This window comes from Aptenodytes forsteri, unplaced genomic scaffold (genome assembly GCF_000699145.1).
Source record: "Aptenodytes forsteri isolate BGI_AS27 unplaced genomic scaffold, ASM69914v1 Scaffold16, whole genome shotgun sequence".
Lineage (NCBI taxonomy): Eukaryota > Metazoa > Chordata > Aves > Sphenisciformes > Spheniscidae > Aptenodytes > Aptenodytes forsteri.
Genome location: NW_008794753.1, coordinates 3,372,025 through 3,389,241, shown reverse-complemented (window position 1 = coordinate 3,389,241; position 17,217 = coordinate 3,372,025). Strand labels below are relative to the sequence as shown.

Sequence of the window (17,217 nt, the reverse complement as noted above, 5' to 3'; positions counted from 1 at the left end):
TTGGAATGATAGTGAAGAGCTAACACCAGGCTACTTCAGTCGTGAAAAATCTGTTCTCTCAACACATCAGCTGGGCCATATTTGACTTACAAGTATCTCAGGTTACCCTATTGGCGTATGTCTGCCTGGCACGTTCAGGGAAAGGCAGCAGGGAAACGCTGCTAAAGACATTATTTTTTCATACAGGACACTGAAAAGTTACACTCAAAAAATCAGCAAGAGAAATTACATTGAAAAGACATGTCTACACCTAGAAATTAGGCACCCGATCAGCATTAGGCAATGTTTTTTCCACACATCAGAGTGGCAGGAAGAATTTGCTGCCACTGAAAGGTGCTGAATTGGCAGTCCTGCGCATTTCTATCTGGCTAAACAATGAAACACATGAGCAGCAGAAATGCAAACCTCCAGTGCCCTTCTACTCTTGCTCCTAACAATGTCTGACCCCTTACCGTTCCTAGAAATAAAAGCAGAACTCCACATCCTGGAGTTCCAGCTCCTTCCCTGGGCTTCTCGGGAAGAACACTGATCTGCTTGTGCAAACAGCTCAACTATCCGGTACTGGACTAGGAATCCAGGCACAGTCAACAGAGTAGCGACTCTCAGCTGCCATTCCCTCTGGTTCAATTGGCATCCTTTCAAATCAAGGAACTTTCTACCGGCTTCAAAGCCTACTACACCATGACAAAATACATCTGTATCACTTGAAATTCATCATAAAAAAACATTGCTTATCCTCTTACCCATGTTGAGTGTGACAGTGATGATATTTAGGGACATGGTAGAATCAGTGATGCTGCTGAACGAAGACGACTGCAAAATACAACAGAAAATTCTCAAGGTTTTAAATGGCACAGAGTAAGACAATAAAAATAACTATTGAGGATTAATTCATCGGGAACTGATTAATAGGTTTCCATTTGGAAGGCATCCAGAAACCACTGTGGTCTCCTCAAAATTATCCTTCATTTAGAAGCTGAAGGAAAAAAGATCTGAACGCAATCTGCACTTTCTTCAAAGGTTTGTTTACAAAACACACAGAGCAAGTTCCTATATTGAGGCTTCTCAGCTGAACTTCACATTGAATCATTTCTGCTTCCTGACTACATGACTGACAGGCAGACATTTAAATACTAAAGTGCCCAGTGTAATGTGAATTATTACATCCATAGCTCCTCCCTAAAGAGAGGAGTGAACAACACATGATCCTTCAGGAAGTGAGAAGACAGACACTCCCCCCCTCCAAAATGAAGTACAAATGTGCTTATCAAATATCTTCTAAAACATTACTCCAGTTCTTGTGAAAAAATGTATGCATACTCATTCTTTAATCTGTGAAGACTGATATTTATAGGAGAACGAAACAGTTACTTCAAGATGTACGTCATCTGGACGATCCTCATTCTGCTACCATAGGACTAGCACAGAAAAGGGCAAGAGAAAATATTTACGATTTCCTATAAACGTAGATTTCTCCTTTCAGCAGAATGCAAGTCTCAGCAATTTATACATCAGATGTCTAACACCACAGACACCCCTTGCCCACATCAGCCAGTAGCATAATGGAGGTTCTCCTGCAGAGGCTGGTCTTGAAAGAGACAACAAGAAATGCGATCACTTAACAGTAAAAGGAGAAAGGGAGAGGAGAAAAAGAGTCTTGACTCTAGTGCTGCAGAACTTCAAATGTTAGAGATTTAGTCCAGGGTAGATTGGAGCCAAAGGGAGCCTTTCGAATGAATTCAACAGGGCACAGATCTGTTCTGGATCCCTTCCTAATTCACATGCTACACTCAAAATCACGGTTCACCTCCTTGGAAAATTACGATGCCAACCTTACCCTGTCAATCTGCCGCATCCTTTGTTTCCTCCTCCTGCGTTTATGCTTCCGTATGAGCCGGGATGAAGTACTTTGCTCAGTGGAGCTACTCAACCTGAGGGAAATTGAGAGCAAATGTCAACTCTGTAAAGCTGAGCCATTTGCATTTCTCTGCACTTTGCTAAAAAAAGGCCGATTCCTACAAATGCAGGAGAGAGTAAATCATACAGACACCATCAGCTAACTTACAACGTATTGCTCTGCTTGTTGCTGAATTGCTGCTCAATCCCAGCGTGTGCTGTATCTTAGCCTCTGCCTAGGAGCACAGAGAAGGTACCAGCTAAACTACAGCATGGATTAGAGAGTGTAATTTACTGGCTTGCTTTCTTTTGGGAGCAAGACTGAGTGCAACCCACATCTCAACAGGCATGTATCACCCTGATTTAACCACCCGAAGAGATAGCCATCTTCCACTACTTTAAAGGTGGTCCTGACTCCAGGCCCACCAAAGAAAAATGCACACTATAAGAACAGTTGTACGTGAAACAATTATTTTAATCTCTGCTCTGAGAGAACAACAGACAACCTGGAGAATCTCTTAATATCAATTTTTGTGAGTCTTGTCACGGTGCTGTTATTTTCTTCTGCTGCTATCTACCCTGTTAGCAGGAACTTAACGTTGGGGCTTGAATTCAATGAAATAAAGTAGCAATTGATAATAGCTACTACCAAATAGTGACAGAGGAATAGTGAATGATTTACCTTTACATATTCTGTTAGTTTTATTTTGTTGTGGTTTTTTTTTCCAGACTCTTCAAACTTGTAGAACCTAAATGTGCCACATTCTACATATAAATCCTTAAGATCCCCCTAAGAGTTAGGAACATTAATCATTCTCATTTTACAGATAGTGGACTGAGACACAGAAAGACATAAATGGATTTGCCCAAATTAATTTCAGAAGCCTGGAACAAAGCCTAGATTTCAGAGATGCCTACATAACAACACAGAGACATCTCTCCTCTATTTATTATGTTAAGAATGGCAAAAAAAGAAAAAGTAACGCTCTATCATTAACGAAGACTTAAAAAACCCCAACCCTATACAACACAAGTAATTGAACTGGCATTGTCACAAAGAAAACAGTGCCAGTCTTTTTCCCCATTCTCCATGTCCCCGTTCAAAGTTCTAGCCACATGCAGGAATGCTAGAATACCTCAAGCAAAACTTGATACCAGGAACTTCAAAAAGGAGCTCGTTGTCATGAGATTACAACCCACCACACCAGGAAACCCATCTTGCATAAAGTAGGTGTGTTTTAGTCAAGCATACTGAGCTGAATATTACAGATGATGGAACTGCTCAGAGGGTGTGAATCTCTTGACATTCTCTTTGAGTTCACAAAACTATTTCAGGCATGTTAACCTCACACACTCCCTTTTTTCCCCTCCCAGCAAGGCAAATTAATTTAAAGAGCCAAGAGGTGGTATTTTCAAAAGAGATAAAAAATTTGCTAATTCTTGACCTGTGGAAACAGCTCACAGCACCTGGTTTTCTGAGGCTTTACCTTTTCAACAGGAAAAATAAAGAGGTCTCTCAAATGCAGGGCTCCCAAAATTGGACGTGTTCAACATTCACCACTCTTCTTGAAAGTACTGGCAAAGATTGACACAAAAACCTCCTCTTACATTTTACTACCAATATTTTCCCTCTTCCTATTTCCTCTCCAATTTTGCTCTCCTCCTCTTCTCTCCCAGAACATCTCATTAGTAGGATTCAGCTAAAACTTTGCAGCACACAACAGTTTAGGAGAATTTGAGGACAGGCAAGGCATGTTGCTCACATCACAGTGAACCTGCCTGCTCTTTGAGAAGGGCAGCAAAAAGCAAAGAGGCAAAAGACTGGGGAAAGCTTTTCTGCATGAACACAAGTCAAGCTACAAGATACCTTCAAAGGCTATGAGAGAGATGTGAGTGCCCTTCTTCCACTGACTAGAGTATGAATTCAGCGCTCCAATCTGCAAACAAACCCTCTGCTCACAGGCTCTATTCCCTGCTGCAGACAGAACACGAGGGTGTGAAAGCCCTGCTCTTTCGCATGATGAGCCAAGACTTTCCACTAGTTTTGAAGACAGCTGAGCTAGTCCATAACAGAAAAGACAAAACCTTGAAATTTTATCTGTCCTTCTGGCTACTATAATCACACTTCAAAGTCATTCACAGCATCCAGGCAATTGATTTTCATTGTTTACACACATATTTCACCTACTGCCATATCCTATTTTATGCCTTTATCCCACTGTGCATCACTTCAGGAGTACGCAGTACTTCCTGTCACCAACTTTTTTAGAATTTCATCTTCTAATGGTTACTGTGGATAAAGAGAATTCATTAAATTCATACACGTCATTTCATTTATTCAGTTTCCCATTACTATGTCCCTGAAAGGGGTAATGCCTCCAGCTAACACTACCTACTGTAAAAAGCAATTTTGAGTTAGCAATGTTCATATAGCAGAGAAAAAAAACGGAGAGAAAAACTACACTGAAAGCCACACCTGCCTGCAGCAGGAGATCACGATGGGAATTCACCCAGTAGCAAAATTCTTCCTCCACTTTCCAGCCAACAGGCATTTTATCTGGATAGCAAGTTATGGAAACGAGGGATAGGAATAGTAGAGTTTCAGCAGGCAGTTCACTGAATTTCTTTGTCTCAAGCAGTCTTGGTAGTAATCTGGCACTTCACATCCTAAGAAGTAAGCAACTTAAAAGTACCTTCCACTGTATGTTAGTATACTTCCTCTGTCAATATTTTTCCTGATCACAGACAGCACATGAGATCTGCTGACTGCCGAGGCTGACTAGCTATGCCAATTTCTTCCTCCTGCTCTAGTGCACATCAGTATGGTGTTGCTCAGAAAAACAAAGAATGATTATTTCCAGCTTTTAGTCTGATTTTCTAAAATTGGACTGCACAAAAATACCTTTTGCCAGCACCGAGTATCGCTAGAAAACAGAATTGCTCTCTGACTCTGAGTCCTTAGAAGGGATATTTTAATCTACCATCAAGTACAGGACACAAAAATACTTTCATTACTGTCTTTAGACAGATATATCAGGTATGAGTCCAAAAGGATGGACTGGAAAAAAAGAAGAAAAGTCGAAGTACACCGCAGAAAGGCAGACAGAGCACAGCTGAGGTGATGAAGGTGTGAACAATTAGCTCATGCTAATATCAGCATCTTGTTCCTTCTTCACTTTTGCCCTCCCTATTTACTTTGGCAACTTGGGGGTGAGACTGCTTTGGAAAATTCATTCAATTTCAATACATGATCAAAAGTTTAGATTCCTCTGTAAGCAGTGAACATTTTGGATTTTTCTTTTAAATTAAACCAGCAAAACCAGAGTTTACTGGCAAATCTCTGAACTTCTGTTACCAGATGATAATATGTGAGAAGTGAAGTTCTTCTATTCTGTAGTATTTTTTTCATTCTGCTCAGCATTAGACTGGAAGAATGGAAATCAGTTCCTTAGAAAAGCCATAGTTCAGGTTTAGTTCAAGAGGACAGACAGTATTTCAGAGAAGTAACTACTTGAGCCAGACAGCCTCTCACATTAGTTGCACAAAACTGATGATCAGAAGGCACTGCAGAAACATTTTTGTGTGCTTATACATTGGTTTCTATACAGATAAATATTAGAAAACATGTCATGGTTTAACCGAACAGAAACCAGGACAAAATGTTACTTATTACACTGCAGAGACCATAAATGGAGAGCTTACTCAACTCAGTTTTTTCACCCCTTCTTGGGGGAAGCTGAACAATGACTTAAAGTGCCTTAAATCAGCCTATGTGTAAGTAGAAGGCAAGACAGCTTGTTTCAGCAAGACTCCCACACTGTGTGAAAGCATATTTGTAAACATCAGGTTTCACAGTCTCTGCAATTTCTTAAAAAGGAGTCAAGCCTATATCTATTTTCATGTAGCTACGGTACACTTCATCATCCCTTCTTGTAATTTCTTTTAAATCCATAGCCTTAATGTAACCTTGCTGAATCACTCATAAACACTGCATAACTCATATTCTAGGAGTATCTGGATGCTAAATAGCAGCTCAAACGTATTCTAATGAGGAGTAATATTTTGATCTCTGACGTATCCCCAGAAATGAGTAAAAGCTATTATTACAATTTGATGAGCAAAACAAGATTTGAGCTTTTGGGAAAAATAAAGTGCAAAGATCAAAAACAAATCTGGAATCGTAACTACCAATTTCCTGCACTAGCTACTGGCCAAAACCCTGACTGCACTTCTAACAGGAAGTCTAATAAATCCCACAGGAGAGATTTTTAAAACGAGTAATAATAATTTGTCCATTCTACATTCCCCAAAGGAAGGGAAAAAAGGTAACAATTTGTTAAAGAAAGCTTATCCATATAGTCTATAAAGAACTGATGTTCATTTCTTAAATGAGAAATAAACGTCAATTTTTTTGCAGTGAATTTTTAGTTACATTGAACTGAGAATACTAATTGCAAGTTGCTGACAATAATCCTACAGCTACAGAGGTCTTATCTGCTAGACCTTTATTTGCTTAACAGAAGACTGAAAGAAGACTCTTAATGTAAAGTTTACCATGAGCTCCCTACATCAATCTGTACTCAAAATACCACCTAATACCGGCAAATAACACTAACGTTCCATTATATCATACTTTGAAAACAAAGGAAATACATTATTGCACTCACACTACTTGAAGGGTTCTGTACTGTCCTGTAATATTTGTGAACAAATTAATTCAGTGAAACAAAAAAATTATTCTTTAACTAAATGCAACAGAACTTTCTTGAACTCAAAACTAACCAACTCTGCTGCACTGCTCCACGTTAGAAGTAAAATAAACCGATGTCAAACACACAGTTAGAAAAGCATCCTCAACCGTACAACCTCTTCACTTCCGAGACAGTAACATCCTTTACATCCAATTTCTTCTCTCAGTGACCTCCTCCACATACAATCTCCTTTACAATGCAGGTTCTGACACCAGAGTTCATCAGCTGTTATTAAACAAACTTACCCCCTTCAACCTCTTTTTCCCCAGGCCGCTGTCTCCAGCAGATCTGGAGCATGCTCGATTTTCTATTTGGCTGTATTTGCCTCTAAAGAAAACTTCTCCCTGCCAGCACAATCTCTCATCTGCTTGAGAACATCATTACTGTAACACAACAGCATACCTTGGAGCATTCCATTTAGTTGTTCTTCCTGACTAGCTGGCCTGGCAGCTATTCTGTGTGCCAAAAGCTTCTGCCCTAGCCTAGAAAGGAAAAGGCCTGCACAGCAGCTTCCAAGAGTCTCTTTCTTCTCAGGTCAGACGCAGGAAGCTTTATTTTATTAATATAGAAAGGTTTAGCTGGGTCTAGTATAATGTGCTTCAGTGGCCACCCTGACTGTGCTAATCCTGCCCTACTGCATATCTTGCTGCCATGGAAATGATTAATTTATTTACAAGAAACAAAGTCAGCTGCAGGGTGGTTGTTGTTTTTGTGGGCTTGATTTTTTAGGGAGGGAAGGAGGGTTAGAAGCCCTAAAGGCTTTAGGAAGGCTTAGAGTACATTCAGGTTAACTACTGTTCTTGCCAACCCTTTATGCACATGAATACCCAGGTGAAGTACAAAGCATGCAGAAGGCTAATTTTCTGTATCTTCAGGTGTTGGCAACTTCACTGTAACTGCAAAATAAGTTCTTGAAACTAATTCAGGACCAAATCTTAAGTGTTCATTTAGTTACCCTGTCAACCCTTTGGAAACACCCAGCCTTTAAACAGAATTTGAAGGAACTGCTGTTCTTCAACAGGTTTTTAAGCTATGACTAACTGCAAGACCAAATAGATCCACTGAGTTCAATAAGCTAATAATCTGTTTGTAAACGTAGCAAATGTTTCAGCATCTCCAGGACTAGTTGTTCTTTGCTGCTTCCATTCTGCCTAGAATTTAAGAATATCATGTTTTAGCTACTTTTTATTTGTTTTAGCTACACAGATCTCTATGAACCACCAGAGGTCTGTAATCTTGTTCTCTGACAATTAATAGAAATCTGTAATGGGTTTTCATAGCTCATTTGGATGAACAACAGCTCTAGAGACAGTGTTCAGAGAATGCTGTCACTGCAGCCAGGAAAGGGAAGAATATTAGTTTTGATTGATTTTACATCTTTAAAAATAGATATTTTGAATCCGAGAAGATATAAATCTTCTCATTTCGCCAGTCAACGTGTTTCAGGAAAGCCCAGAAATACAGTCAAGTGGCTGGGAAACAGATGCAAACAGTATTTAACAGCTCAGTCACTATGCCAATGCCCTACCTGCTTGTGTTGTCATCATCATCAGAGTCAATGAAGCTGCTGGATTCCAGCTCACTACTCATCATGGTAGAAGAGCTGTCATAACCAGGAGGGTGCTCACGGTGTCTGTCCAGTTTTGGATGGCCATTGATCCGAGGGACTGTAAAAACAAAATAAATGGAGTATTACTAAGCAAAGAGGAAGAACAAGAAAGAAGTGGCACTGTGAGTAGCACCACGTTCACACTGACAGCTGCGGACAACTCTGCAGGAGGATCCTTATGCTGAAACCGAGCTCTTTGCAGAACCTGATTTCATTCAACAGCTGGAAAGCCTACTGCCCTGGCTGGCCCGCCTGCCTACCTACCTTTTTCATTTGTCTATGGCTCAGTTCATGGGCAAGCCATAAATGGATCAAGGCAGAAGTAGCAGGCATCAACAAGTATTATAATGGTATTAGAACATCAATTAAAACGGCCATGAGAAGTTGATGTCAATGGGAAGGTACATATCTTGAAAAAGCAGCACACAACACAATTTGAGTTTGGTATGGATAGGCCTAGCAGCACAGAAAACATTAAACAACATTCCTTGATGAATTCTACTAATACGTCAGCCATAAAACCACCTTTCCTTGATCTGTGCTACAGGTTCCTATCCCCATACCTACACCATCTCGTCTGGGCAGTACAGCTATACCAAAGCCACAGTCTTGACCATTCCACATGCATAAGATGCTTCAGAACAATTTCTTACTAATCCCTGGGCATGCAAATGTTGTCAGACACACAAACATTCCTGTAGATAATCTTCTCAGTAAGAATGCCATATAATTGAAGGCAGCAGTGATTCATCTTTTTCTAGAGATACTTTATGGATTTTCCTCTGCAAAGCAAACTCCTCTGCCTGTTTCCTTTCAGAGACCTCTCATTAGAAGAACCATAATCTGCAAGTGCTCCATTTTGCCAAGAACGCTCTTTTCCCTGAAACAAGAAAGGCTCAGCTTGATAAGGCACCTGGTCAATAAATAAACGTAACAGGCTTCCAAGACATATATTTTAAAACACACTCTCCAAACTCACAACTCTCTCCCAGGTCCAAGGGATCTGCTCTTCAGTTACAGAATAGAAAACCTTCATAAAGGAGGAATGTCTGCAGTAGGAATTACACATGATGCTGTGCAACTGTACACATTGAAAGTTAATTGACAGTTCTTGCTAACTATTAAAGTAACATGGTTTGAAAAACCAAGAGCCACCCTAAATACCTGGCTGTGAAGCCCACTGTGGCTAGCCTTCACTCCTCTGTTTCAAATTGCTCAGCTCTGAAATAAAAAAAATGATTAGTTTTCTTCCTGCCTGAGGAACGTGGGCCTAATTATTTATGTCCATAAAGGGTTTTAAGAGATTCAGTAAAAGGTAACAGACATATATAAGATCTCACCTCAATTTTTTATACATGTATCTAAACCATTCATTTCTGCAAAGTGAAATAATTGAAGTGTAAGGCTGTAACAAATTCTCCTGCTACGTCACTTCCATAACCTGTTTGACCACCCAGCTTCTAGGCACATCTATAGGCATACAAAATGGCTGTGAAAACACTTAAACTGGCTACCCAAGAAGACCAAATCTTCTTTCAAGTCACAAAGGAAAACCAAAGCTCCTTCCCTCCTGCAATAGCACTGAGCTTTGGTTTGAAGAGAAGCTGAACAGTAGCTGAACAGTAGCATCCCTTCATCACCCTTCTCAGAACTGACACTTGCTTTTCATCATCTTGCCATATGCTGAAGGGCAGTTGAGATGATACCATTTATTCAAGCCTTGAATCCTCTTCTGAAACTAGCACACACTAGTAATGATGAGTCAGGGACTGACTGCTGTCCTCTAGGAACTGCCTCAAAGTCAAAGGCTGTGGGGTGTTAAAAAATGATGGTTATCAGGTTTCAATTTCAGGCTCTGCCTCCAGAGCTCCTTACTCCTAGCATTTCCATCTCTCAGTTCCCCATGTGTAAAATGGAGACATAACAGCATCTGCAAGAACTTTTTAGCCTGCACATTCTACAGTATAGAAAGCCTCTCCTCCCATAATTTGGTCATCACAACTACCATAATGTGCTCCCAGTATTGGGTGGTAACACTAGATCTCACTGAAAAACAATTAATCAGCTTGTCAACAGCAACTCAAGACTTCAGAATGACAACTTTTCATAGACACATTGGGAAGAAAGCATTTAAAGACCTGAAGTTTCGGTTCTGTCTGAATAAATGAGTGTTCATCGGTTTCCTCAAACTCTACAGTCTAATAAAAACTGGAGATTGACTGTTAAAGTGCTTCTTTTGGTACCACAGATGATTAGATGAAAATAAAGTACCTTCAGGAATCCCACATCCACACTCAAATAGTCTTCTAGCTCTGCCTTTAAACTAAAATCTAAAGAGCAGCCAATTATGCCTGCATATGCCAGATGTATACAGACAAAAATAAACACAGAGGCTGGCCAAATTTTACTGCTCCTAAGCTGGCTCTAACAGCTTAGAGGGAATATCTCATCCAGATAGTGTAGAAACCAATACAGCTGTTCATGGCATCGTTACTGAGGAGGTCAAGACTATACTGCATTGTTTCTTCTCATCAGGAACAGGCAACTTTGACCATTGAAAGTTAAGGTCAAGTAATCCATTCTACAGAGTCCCTGAATGTTCAACCCCAGCTACTCATCCAGGCTTTAAAAAAAAAAAAAAAACCAAACAGTTCTTTCGAAGTTGCTTTCATCCATAACACATTGAGAGTTAAGGTCAAGTAATCCATTCTACAGAGTCCCTGAATGTTCAACCCCAGCTACTCATCCAGGCTTTAAAAAAAAACCAAAAACCAGTTCTTTCGAAGTTGCTTTCATCCATAACAAAAACAGGAAAAAAAGGAGAAGGGAAAAGACATCCAGATTCTAAAGCTGAGAAAACAGCACTTTTCAGCAAATTAATAGGCTTTAGACAGTCAGAGTTCTGTCTTTTAAGACTAAAGGAGAACGTCACAGACTTGAACAATTAAAATGCCTCCTTTGCTTGTGCTACAAATTCATTTTTTAAGTCTTTATATAGTGCAGCCTAGAGTTCAAAATATTTCACTGGATCTGGAAACCTGGATGCTAATCACAGCATCAGACAAATTCAACTCAATCTCTTCAGCCTCAGCTTAAGTATAAAATCAAGTCCAGCCACCTTGTCCATTTATTCTTTGCTTCTACACAGTGAAACATCAGAAACTGTGGAGCGAATTAAAGCCTCTTATTCCAACAGATTGCATAACCCAAATATGCTTTCATTGGAAACAGCACTGGAACAGCTAACAATTGACATTGGCACTGCTATCTAGCAGCCAGGTAACTTTCAAGGAAGCAAAGCATTCCATACTCTGATCACACGAACCCTTGCCTCCCTTCTAAATACACTTCACCTTTAAGCCTTATTTCAGGAGCAATTGTTGGCTTGCGAGGATATCATCACCAACAAATCAGTATGTTGGACGACCAGAACACATGCAACACCGTCACCCTTACAAGCTCTGCACAGTTTACCTGAAGAGGGAATGACAACCAAGGAAAGGTGGTGACATACGTACAATCATTTGCGGCAAAGCTTTCATGATTGCGAGTTACAATGGACAGAGACTCTCACCAAATGCAAATCCAACACAGTCCCAAGCAACTTCGAGCTGGCTGCCGATTACTCAATTGTCTTGCTTCCACTGACTTTTCCTTTCCAACTTCAATAGGAAGTGACAGCAAATCTTAGAAATTTACTAGCTGGCACACAATTTACAACAAATCTATTACTTTGCCCCTTCTGAGTTTTAAATTTCTATTTTTCGTAGAGGAGCAGTATATAAGCTAGAACAGATGGAAGTCAAAATATCAGCCATGGAGAAAACTGACTTACATTTATCCACTTGAAAAATCCTTTCCTTTTTATTACTGTGCTTGTTTTTCCTGCACTCCTCTGCTATTCATCACTTGCAACTTATAAAAGTAATCACATCAATGTTGGGTGATAATGTTGATTTCATTTGGAGAAGCTGACATTAAACAGAGCCCTGATATTAAAACAAGCCCCTGTCAGAAGAAGCTTTCCCAGCTCTGACTGGGTGGGTAGTAGATTACAGAAAAGAATGACCTGGATTTTATCCACATTTAACTGGTGTAAATAGGAAGCAAATTTGGGCAGCATGCTTCTCTCATCAGACATACTTTATTTACATTTGGCTTTGATTACTATTAAGTATACAGCCCAGAAAGAAAGTTGCCAGCATGATTTTGTAATCTTTCTCTGCAAAACTAGTCTGTTTATGCAGCTGGGGAGGGAGGGAGGGCGGGCGCCTCTGGTCATCAATAGGTGGGTTGTCTCAAGTGCCCACTAGAAATCACCAGTCCTGTCTCTCCCATCACAGGTCATGATTATTAGACAGTGCAGATTCTTCATTTCATTCCAAGTGGGTGGTCTAAAAGCTTTCACTGTTGTGGACCTTTTCCACTCTAAAACTCCATCCTGCATTCACGTCTCTGCTGAGAATGTTGGATGTCACCCATTAGGGAGCATTAAAGGTAGATATCTACAGATTGCAATCTCCAAGCTCTCAGCCAGACCTTGCACAGCTGGCAATGAGGATTGCTATGAAACCAGGACATGTTTCAAAGTGTCACGTCTCATCCATTGTGGGTTATTTATTCAGAAAATTTTTGTCCTTAAAAACTCTACGAGCAGATTGCTGTTATTGAATTCGTAATTCAGAGTCATTTGCCTAATACTTTCAGTAGATAAAACTCTGCCTGTAACTCAGCTGATTTGTTTTTCATGTCTCTAACCACTGGACACCACGGTCAGCAGTTGCGTGTTGTTTCACTACTAGTAAGAAACTTCCCAACTCCAAATCTGAATTTGCTTCCTGCTAGCATCCTAAAAGACCGTTCTCCTGCTGTCTCTAAGCAAGCTACCTTCAAAATTTAACTTTATATTTATGGCACTAAAGAATAAGGTAATTCAGCTGTCACCCAGCTCTAACTGGGCTCAAATACAAGCTTTCTGACTCTATTATATTGTTCTTATCAGCATTTCTTATAAGAAATGCTCTTCCTCTCCTGCTTGGCCTAAGATATATGAAGGATTACAGCACAGCAGGCACATACAACACACTGTGATTATTTTGCAGTCTACATTATTATTGACAGGAGCTGAAACCTTTTGGCTTCCCAGAACATCCTACAGTTTAAATTTCCCCGAAGTCCATGTTGGCTGTTGTTTCAGAGACTATAAACCTGAAGCTAGGACTTGTGTTCCTATCAGATGGAATAGGACTGCTAATCCCGTATCTAATACTGAGTCTCAAACAGCTTCCTCATTCATTATCAGATGAATAATTTATCCCACACATAGACTTGATCAGTTCACAAGCATTATGAAGAATTAACGGCCCACATCAATGCTCTACGCTCTTTAGTTCTCAGGGGGGAATTTTCACACAGGGGACAATTTTAAGACCGGACAGAATTTTTAACCAGCTGAAGGCTAACTCAAACATGCCGTGCAAAAACACACCATTGGAGTGTTTTCTTTAGCATTCCACTTTCAGCAAAATAGCAGTACCTCTGTAGTACCTCTGTTACACTGATAGATCACCTGCATTTGGCAGTGAAAACACTGAACTTTCACTCATTTGCTTTTCAACTACAGTAACAGAGAAAGTTTAAGACAAGTGATGCTTAGTGCTCACTAAGGATTTCCCAGCATCAAGAAAACAATCAGGAATACAGAGGAAGCCAAGGTGTGGAAATGGCATCCATAGGTATTTTCCCCTCAGCCTGCACATTTTCTGTGTTAACTAAAAAATAAAGAAATTGCAGTTGGATACAATGCCATGGCCTGTATATGAGGTATGTCTGAATGACTGGCTGTCCCTGAAGGGATGCACTATTAATTCCGAGGACTCATGTGGCTGGAATGCTGCAAACTGTCCTGTAAGATTCACTCGAGAGTCTACAGTACCAACGACAGTCCTGAGGGCTTCAGGCAATGGAGATGCAAGGTCCCATTTCTGTGCAAAGGTAACAGAGCTTGTGCCCAAGAAATCAAGGACAGAGTCAGTGCTGCAGCCTATAAATCCCAAGGAACACTCAAGAGCAATGGGTCCAACATGGCAGGATCCAAATTCAAGAGACTGGGGAGCATCCAGCTGAGGATTTTATCAATGGCTGCAATACATTAGTATGGACATAAACTCCCCAAACCCAATAATAACCACCCAAACTTTCACATCCCTTTTAGATGCAATGTGCATTATCTCATTTTTGTACTGAGTACCTCACAAAATAAGGGCACTGACTGCTTAGAAACTTCAGTTGAAATGAATGTCAATACCTACAGCGATACATGCGGGGCTGTGCTTCTGGATAGCATCTGACTGGTTCCAATGGCCTCATCAGGTGGTGACACCACTTGTGACAATATCTCCTACTGGGAGTGGGTCTCAGAGGGGAACGCTGCTGTGAGTGGAGCTCCTGTTGCCTCTCCTGCTGTGGCTGGCTCCTACCAAAACACTTCAAAAACGTGGGAGTGACCATTTCCCTCTGCCCACGCTGTGCCCACTTAAGGAAATCCCCAGCACGCACTGTGACTATCACTCTGTCCAAGTCCAACAAACATATCCAGATGTACACGGAGCTTCCCACAAGCAGTTATTTTTCACGCACAGCGTGAGAGAAAAAAAGAGCCAGTTCAGGGCTCCTGCTGGGACATTGGAAAATTCCATTCCTGAAGACTCAAAGATTATGAAAAACATATATATTTTTGCATGCTCTTCCTCCATGACATAATCCCAAGGAAGCCTGTGCCCAAGAGGCAGCGCATCTGGTAAGCAGTGTATCTTGAAGGACTGGGGAAATAGAACAAAAATCATTTGCATTGACTTTGTCATTTGCCACTGCCATTTCCACAACACACTTTGTAATCACATCTGCAGGATACAAGTCACTCTTTTTCATGGATCAGATCTGAAAATCCAAATCCTTTTATAGCCACATTTTTAATGGGATCCTGTAATATGACATAGCTCTCTTTATCCCAATAAACCACACATAAATAGACCTTTGGCATTTGCATAATTACTTTTTAGAATATAGTCAGGCTACCAGAGATTATACTGATTTGGGGCTTCTTTTAAATTATCTCTTATTTTAATGTATTACAGAAATGTATCTCAGATCTAAATACATGGTTTTCCAGTCTCTCATAACATTTCTCTTTTTTGGAGATAGGGGTGAAGGAATTTTACACCCAAGAATAAAAAAAAAAACAAAAACCCCACCTTATAGCCACATTTTTAATGGGATCCTGTAATATGACATAGCTCTCTTTATCCCAATAAACCACACATAAATAGACCTTTGGCATTTGCATAATTACTTTTTAGAATATAGTCAGGCTACCAGAGATTATACTGATTTGGGGCTTCTTTTAAATTATCTCTTATTTTAATGTATTACAGAAATGTATCTCAGATCTAAATACATGGTTTTCCAGTCTCTCATAACATTTCTCTTTTTTGGAGATAGGGGTGAAAGAATTTTACACCCAAGAATAAAAAAAAAAACAAAAAAACCCAAACATATATGTGTGTTTCTCATCATTAAATTCCATATACTTCTGCTAGTGTCTTTACCAAGACCAAAATGTTGCTCAGCTTTAACCTGATGTAAATGCCAATGATGGAGCAATTCCACTTGTTCTAGAGAAAGTCTAAAGCAGGCAGATTGTTCTGTCAGGACACAAACCACTTACAGCAGCAACACTGTAAAAGTTCACAAGGCCTAAATATGGGCATCATCATTAAAAATGGTAACGCAGACAAGTTTCACAAAATCAAAGTTCGGCACATGGCAAACCACAGCCGCACTACAGAAACAAATGTTGGATCTCGTATGCATATGTGCTCACGTCTAGCTGGGCTTCACTGAGACTTGCAGTGTAAGGTCTTCACTTAGGATCAGGGATGGACCATGCCTTGGTATCAAGCAGAGGTTTCTGTTCATTCTGGTGAAATCTATGCTTGACTTACAACTGATAGAACTTTGTTTCAGGTACCTCAAATACTCTCTCAAACCACGTGCCCCGGCATTACTAGTGTGTACTTCAATACCGCAGCACAGAAGCAGTGTTTGTTGAATTATTAACTTCTCACAGAAGGACAAAAACTTCAGAAACTGCACATTTGCAGCTTCTGTGCAATTTAATAAGGATTGCAATAGCTCAGCTGCTCTCAAGGTTCAGCCATTCAAACATTTCAGAAACAGTTTTGCATTCTTTGACTGGGTCTTCAGGACAAATACAAAACAATATGGCATTAATTTGTTAAGATAGGACATTTAAAAAGATGATCCTTCCAAGCGATATTACAATTGTGTCACAAACCTTTTTCAACTCCCCATTTCCCTGAGAGTTTTTCCATTAGCCTTTCTTGCCAGTTGTTCCTCACAAGCCTAAGGAATTAGGACAAATGCAAGATGATGATACTTTGTGTAAATTAGCCTTTGCTTTTAGTGTCATTAACAGCAGCGAGGTTTAATATTACAATGGTCTCAGCATTCTCTTGTGGTGCTACCATAGATGCTGTGTTACCGCAGACGCTAAATTAGTACCTCAAACGCTAAATTTAAAACAGGTTTACCATATTTGTTCAAGAGTTTGACCTGAGCTCTTCAAAAAGTAAATGTTCTCTAACATCACCCAGGTCGGTTTTGCCGTCCGACTCGGAGACTGTCCCAGTATTATGGATTACTTGGGTATGAACGAATCAGCGTTTTTTAATAAGTCTCTATGAAGTTTTAAGGCTTCATAGGGAATAGCATTTTGAAAGTGTACCTTCGCTCCTGGAAAAGTTCACCGTCTCTAAGGTCGAAGTAATCTTCTCCCCCCCCCTCGCTGCGGTCATCTTCAGCCATACAGAAAACCCTTTGATCCTTCCCCCCACCAGAACACCTTCTCCCGCCGCCGGGCAGCGTCAGCCCAGTTTTCTG

General features: G+C 40.3%; 1 protein-coding gene across 1 annotated transcript in view; it reads right to left on the bottom strand.

The window, feature by feature from the left end:
• The window catches only part of DVL1 (dishevelled segment polarity protein 1), a 65,789-nt gene that overhangs the window by 19,408 nt on the left and 29,164 nt on the right, over positions 1-17,217 (bottom strand). The window contains exons 4-6 of the mRNA XM_009274176.1: positions 8,176-8,314; positions 1,838-1,931; positions 744-813 (exon numbers count right to left, since the gene is read on the bottom strand). Of these exons, the coding sequence (XP_009272451.1) occupies positions 744-813; positions 1,838-1,931; positions 8,176-8,240 (229 nt within the window). The 5' untranslated portion in view covers positions 8,241-8,314. The remainder of the gene's footprint in view (positions 1-743; positions 814-1,837; positions 1,932-8,175; positions 8,315-17,217) is intronic.